The sequence below is a fragment of the Azolla caroliniana genome, unplaced genomic scaffold (assembly GCF_043228905.1).
Source record: "Azolla caroliniana isolate FFs.n. ecotype wild unplaced genomic scaffold, voAzoCaro1.0.p SCAF_7, whole genome shotgun sequence".
Taxonomy (NCBI): domain Eukaryota; kingdom Viridiplantae; phylum Streptophyta; class Polypodiopsida; order Salviniales; family Salviniaceae; genus Azolla; species Azolla caroliniana.
Window position 1 is genome coordinate 19,926,778 of NW_028230442.1, and position 6,752 is coordinate 19,933,529.

The 6,752-nt window shown below is 38.5% G+C and overlaps 1 protein-coding gene across 1 annotated transcript; it reads left to right on the forward strand.

Annotated features, from left to right (window-relative positions):
- Window positions 1–1,365: 1,365 nt before the first annotated feature.
- On the forward strand, window positions 1,366–6,170 carry LOC147862240 (pyruvate decarboxylase 1-like). The gene is made up of 7 exons (XM_087322391.1): window positions 1,366–1,948; window positions 3,089–3,252; window positions 3,607–4,168; window positions 4,349–4,437; window positions 4,650–4,767; window positions 5,078–5,266; window positions 5,781–6,170. The coding sequence occupies exons 1-7, from the start codon at window positions 1,445–1,447 to the stop codon at window positions 5,949–5,951; spliced, it is 1,797 nt and encodes a 598-aa protein (XP_087178517.1). The 5' UTR covers window positions 1,366–1,444; the 3' UTR covers window positions 5,952–6,170.
- The last annotated feature ends 582 nt before the right edge of the window (window positions 6,171–6,752 follow it).

Genomic DNA, 6,752 nt, shown 5'->3' on the forward strand with positions numbered 1-6,752 from the left:
CTTTAAACCTAAGGAAAAAATGATCTAGAACGTCAATAGTCTTTGTTTATCAAATCATTGCAATAGTAACACTACTTTTTCGTTTTCATGTGCACGTGTTATGGGCTAGCTCAAAGAACGAGAATGTGCGTGATTATAGGAGAATCTCTACTAGTGATTATGTCTATGTATAGCACATAGCTATCCAGTTATACGAGACTATACCAAAAGGGAATCACAAGATTGTTTTCTAGGACTTCTTGTCATTTTAAATTTCAAAACAAAATGTTGTTCCATGTTGCCGACTATTGTAAATGCAACACACAAATGTGAAATTTTAATCATACACTACAAAATTTCAAGAAGATTTTAATATACCTTTATTATGTGTAAATTTGGTTGCAAATTATAGGTAATTTTGGTAAGTGTAAACATAAACAAATATAGTATGACAATAAGGTTAATAAAGATCTATCGATTTCTCATGTTAATAATAACCAAACGTGAAGTGGCCCGGTTAAGGTAGGGTTGTAGCTTATTAGTAGTTATCGTTAGTTAATATTATGTTGCACGAGCATATACGATGATGAAGATATTACCGGAGATGGATACATTGGGAGCAAACCTTGAAATTTCAAATGCTAGTGTAACAAAAGCTCAAGTATTAGCTATTGTTGACAACAAAGGTTTCGTGCTTTATCAAGAAGTTACCACACACACACACAAACAAACACACACACTTATTATTTAAACTTTTAGGAGATCTTTTCATTGGTATACAAAGCTGAAGTGGAAGTATAGTGTATGGTTGGTTCTATCATATAGAGCATTACAAGATATTTGTAGTACAAGCACAAATTCAAAACGTATTGTCGTATCACCAAGACCATTACAAGATATTTTTCATTACAAGCACAAATTCAAAACGTATTGTCGTATCACCAAGACCATTACAAGATATTTTTCATTGGCATATGATGTAGAAATGGGGGTAATTTCGAAACATATGGTTGTATCAATTAGAGTCTAGACAAATTCAAGACATTGCCATCGACATACATACGTCTTAAAGTGAAAGTAATTTCAAAATGTATGGTCCCTAGTTCCCATAAAATTACTCCTTGGTAATTTTTTCTGGTAATTTAGGTGCTCAATGCCAAGAAGAGAGATCTGGGTCGATCTCAATTTCTTTGGTGAGGGGTAAAACTGGTCTAAATCACAATGAGGAAGTGTAGTGCAACAAACAAAAGGTTCTGGTGAGCGATGTGACGGGAGCTTCGACTGGTGACCAAGGGATTGAAAGGCGTGGTCAAAAACCACGGGCCAAAAAGAAACAAGGAAAATATATCGAGATACAAGGCTTTCTTTTAGGAGCACAAAACCCATGGGTACACTAGGGACTTCAAACACTTGCTAACAACCTCTCTCTCTTGGGAAACCCTAGCTAAAACCCAGAACACTAAAAATGTCTACTTGTCATGATTCTACAAGTTTTACTAATTCCCACCCCTACCCTTATGCAAGAATTGGGGCTCACTACCCTTCTCTCGGCCGACACATTGCGCGCCGCCTCCTCGAGATCGGCATCACCGATGTCTTCTCGGTCCCCGGGGACTTCAATCTCGTCCTTCTCGACCACCTATTGGCCAATGACAATGGTGAAGGACAACCACCGCCCGCCCGCCGCCTCAACCTCATTGGTTGTTGCAATGAGCTCAATGCCGGGTATGCGGCCGATGGCTACGCGCGCGCACGCGGTGCCGGCGCATGTGTCGTCACATTCACCGTGGGCGGGCTCAGTGTCATCAATGCCATCGCCGGAGCTTATAGTGAGAATCTCCCCCTAATTTGCATCGTCGGCGGGCCTAATTCGAACGACTATGGCTCAAATCGTATCCTCCATCATACCATAGGCCTCCCGGATTTTAGCCAAGAGCTCCAATGCTTCAAACAAGTCACTTGTAAGCAGGTATGGTATGGCATGTGTGTTACAAGAATTGGAGTGGCCATACATTTGCTATGGTATGTGTGTTATGAGAATTCAAGTAACTAGCTATACATAAGGTATGGTATGTGTGTTACAAGAATTGGAGTGGCCATATATTTGCTATGGTATGTGTGTTAAAAGAATTCAACTAACCAGCCATACATAAGCTATGGTATGTGTGTTACAAGAATTCAAGTAACCGGCCATACATTTGCTATGGTATGTGTGTTATGAGAATTCAAGTAACCGGCCATACATAAGCTATGGTATGGTATGGTATGGCATGGTATGTGTGTTACAAGAATTGGACTAGCCATATGTTTGCGCTATACGAATTCGAGTAGCCAGCCATACATTAGGTATGGTACGATATGGTATGTTTGTTACAAGAATTGGAGTGGCCTTACATTTGCTATGGTATGTGTGTTATGAGGTTTGGAGTAGCCCACCATACATTAGCTATGGTATGGCATGTGTGTTGCAAACATTTGAGCCATACATTAGCTATGGTATGGATAAATGTGGACCCAGTTTTGGTGTGAATAAATGTGGTTTGCATATAGATCAAGGGTTAAGTAGTAAGCAGTTTATAATATACCACATGAGGGCATGCGTTATGCCACTTCTCTTGAAGTCATGGAGTCGATAAACCTAGAGATAATAGGCACACTGGTGGCCAGTTTGGACATAGACCTAGGGTTAATGGAAACCTAATATGTTGAATTTCATCGAAGTCGTGTGTGAATGGAGTCCATTAGGCTAGAGATAGACCCATTAGCTTTTGGATGGTCATTTGGAGGGCCATTGTCTGAATGGATAGGCATGGTCTGGATAGAGACCTAGGGTTCATAGAACCTATGGCAAGACATGGATTGGTAGAGTCAATTAGATACTCGTGGATGGACATTTTGTGGTCCCATTTATAACTATAGTCTAGACATGAAGATCCAATGAGACACATGCCTTGTACAAATTCTTGCAAAAAATGCTCTCTTGATGTAGGTTTGCATCAAGGATCTTGAGAGTGCACACTAAGGTTAAGCTATATTACAACATGGTATGGGCATATAGAGCTCTTGTTGCTTTGGATCAAGTCTCACAACAAATTCTCTCCTGATGTAGGTTTGTATCAAGGATCTTGACAGTGCACATGAGTTGATTGATGATGCTATTTCAACTGCCCTCATTGAGAGCAAGCCAGTGTACATCAGTGTTAGTTGCAACTTGGCTGGCCTTCCTCACCCCACATTCAGGCAGGAACCAATTCCATTTCGTCTGTCCCTCAGGTATATATATATATGTATGTATGTATGTATGTATGTATATAATCACTAGAAATTTTAAACATTTTCTCGCTATGATTCCAATATTGTGGGTTCGGACATAACATTATGTCATTCCGGAGGCAGAGCATACACAGCTAGAATGTGGAGGGTTTGGTTTAGGGTTTAGGGTTCATGGTTTAGAGTGTGTATGTAGAACTTTGTGATGTTGGATATTGTAGGGTCTCCTGAGGGAAAGAAAGCTGTTAATTCCTCACATGGTACAACACCGGATTTTGGGTACTTTGGCTTGGTATGATCACTGAAATATACACTTCTTGATTGTATAAATGCTCATTTGCTGCTATTTGGGCCCAGGCTCTCTAACCCGGGGAGCTTAAATGAGGCTGTAGAAGCTGCGGCCGCATTTCTCAACAATGCCGTCAAGCCGGTGCTTGTGGGTGGTTCGAAATTACGTGTAGCGAATGCTCAACAGTCTTTTCTAGATTTGGCCGAATCATCTGGCTATGCTGTAGCCATTATGCCCTCCGCGAAGGGACTTTTCCCAGAGAACCACCAAAACTTCATTGGTACATATTGGGGCGCCGTGAGCTCTCCTTATTGCTTGGAAATAGTCGAGTCCGCCGATGCTTATCTCTTCGCCGGGCCAATCTTCAATGATTATAGTTCCGTTGGGTACTCTCTTTTGTTCAGAAAAGAGAAGGCCATCATTGTTGAGCCAAATCGAGTAATCATCGGCAACAGTTCGACATACGGGTGTATATATATGAAGGATTTCCTCGAAGCACTTTCGAAGAAAGTTATAAAGAATACTACGGCGTATGACAACTACAAGCGAATATTTGTTCCTCCAGGTGTTCCAATAAAGGGGGTTCCAGGGGAGCCCCTGAAGGTGAATTTGTTGTACCATCACATTCAGGTAAGGGCATAATGGAGATGGTGTCTTATACTAACATATGACATAATTGAATATATACACATATATACATACATACATATATGTATGTATGTATGTATATATGTATATTTGTTTATTGTATCAGAAATACTGGGATTTTCAAGCTAATGATAAGTTTAAAACCGTGTCTTATTTTTGTAGAACATGTTGAATGCTAATAGCACTGTAATTGCCGAAACTGGAGATTCTTGGTTCAATTGTCAAAAACTTCGGTTGCCAGAGGGATGTAGGTAAGCATACATTTTGTGCATTGATGCATGAAATTCGACAAATGCAGTTTTTGCCCATCATTATTTCCCGCATCGCAGATTATATTCGGATGAAACCCCTAACATCATGACCTAACTATTGGGCTCTTTCTCACATGGGAGAACATGTATAATGTGTTAAATTCTATTTTTCAGGCAATGTGAATATAAGCTTTTTTTTTGTGCTTTTGTAGCTACGAGTTCCAAATGCAATATGGTTCCATTGGTTGGTCAGTGGGTGCATTATTGGGCTATGCACAAGCCTCTCCAGAAAGGCGGGTAATCGCATGCATCGGCGATGGAAGCTTTCAGGTTAGGAAGGAAAGAAAATATGAATTGCATACACATACATTTTTTTTTATGTTATACATACACATAGGTGCATTCATAAATATAAGTAATGCACACACATACCTACAAACATGCCTACATATGTCCGTGCATACATGCATACATACATATATATCTGCTTGCATGCATACTTACATACATGCATGCATGCATATGTAAATACAAACATGCATCATGGCATACATATGTATATACATGCACACAAATGGTAAAATAAACTATAACCTACACCCTAAAATACATACATATGCTTTGTTTTTGTTGAATGTAGGTAACAGCTCAGGATGTGTCAACAATGCTGAAATGTGGGCAGAAGAGTATTATCTTTCTCATGAACAATGGGGGCTATACCATTGAGGTGGAGATTCATGATGGGCCTTATAATGTCATTAAGAACTGGAACTACACGGGCTTTGTGGATGCTATCCATAATGGCCTTGGCAAGTGCTGGACTGTAAAGGTAAAAACAAAAATAATGCTAAAGTTAAGGTCTTGTGTTCCCTTGCTAGATTTTAGTCATGGGGCCATTATACAACGTAGATACATGCATTCATACCCACACATGTATATAAATATATAAAGACATACATGCCTTCATAGGGTATTGATTGTAAGTCATACATACATACATGAATGTATGCTTGCCACATTCACATATATTAATACATAAAGACATACTACCTTCATAGGGTATTGAAAGTAACCCATGCATACATGCCACACACATATATATCAATATATAAAGACATACATACCTTCATAGGGTATTGAATGTAACCCATATATACATGCATACATACTTTACCCACACATATATAAATACATAGAGACATACATACACCCTCATATAGGGTATTTAACATGCATGTTTACATGCATATGTACATCACCAAGGCATGCATACATACATAAACACACATGCTCAAAGATGTCAACGTAACCAACTCTTTATTGTTTTGTGTTTTTTGGTATAGGTGAAAACCGAGGAAGAGCTTGTTGAAGCTTTAAAAATAGTGCAAGAAGAAAAGAGAGATCATCTTTGTTTCATAGAATGTATTGTGCATCGAGATGACACAAGCAAGGAGTTGTTAGAATGGGGGTCTCGTGTCTCTACGGCGAACGGAAGACCACCAAACCCACAGTAATATACTGGCTTGCATGCATATTTCCCATGATGAATAAAGACTATTACTGAAGCCTAATGTCAAATCTAAGTTTGTAATAACATACTATCATAACTTCCACCATCCTCATGCACTCACTAATGATGTTAAGATAATAAAATATTAAGAGCTTTGACACAAATCGATATTGTGAAACATCATTGTCCAAGCAAATTATACCTAAATATCTAATGTAATCAAGATGCTTGCATGTGTAACAAAGTATGATATGATGGCGATGACATATTAACCTCAGAATGCCAACATGACTTGAGACCTTGAAATGTTGTTGGTATTTTAAATAACCACTTCTAACAAAGGTTTTGATTTAGAGTGTATTCATTGGGGGCTAACTTTTGGGATTAGCTCTAAAGAGATATGGGCTAGTAACAAGTGATTGCTTCTTTAGCATTATTTGAGTGGAAAATAATACTTATCATTTCACACAAAAAATTTATTGCTTGTTATATTTGGGATTATATTTATTAGGTTTGTCACATTGTTATTTCACTTCAAGTGGGTGTTTCTACAACTGCACTCAACATCAAAGATGGAGATTGTTCTCCTCTTTTTGAGATATTGGGGATTGCACTATGATTGGGATATATACAATGCTTTTGTATTTGATGATAGATGATGAAGAGATATAGAGAAAAGATAGAGAAGAGAAGAGGAAGAGAAAAGAATGCTAGAATATACTATTGTGGAAACAATACAAACCGGTTAGACTCCAAATACACCTACAAAATCAAAGAACTATTTGATTTTCAATCACCCAAACTC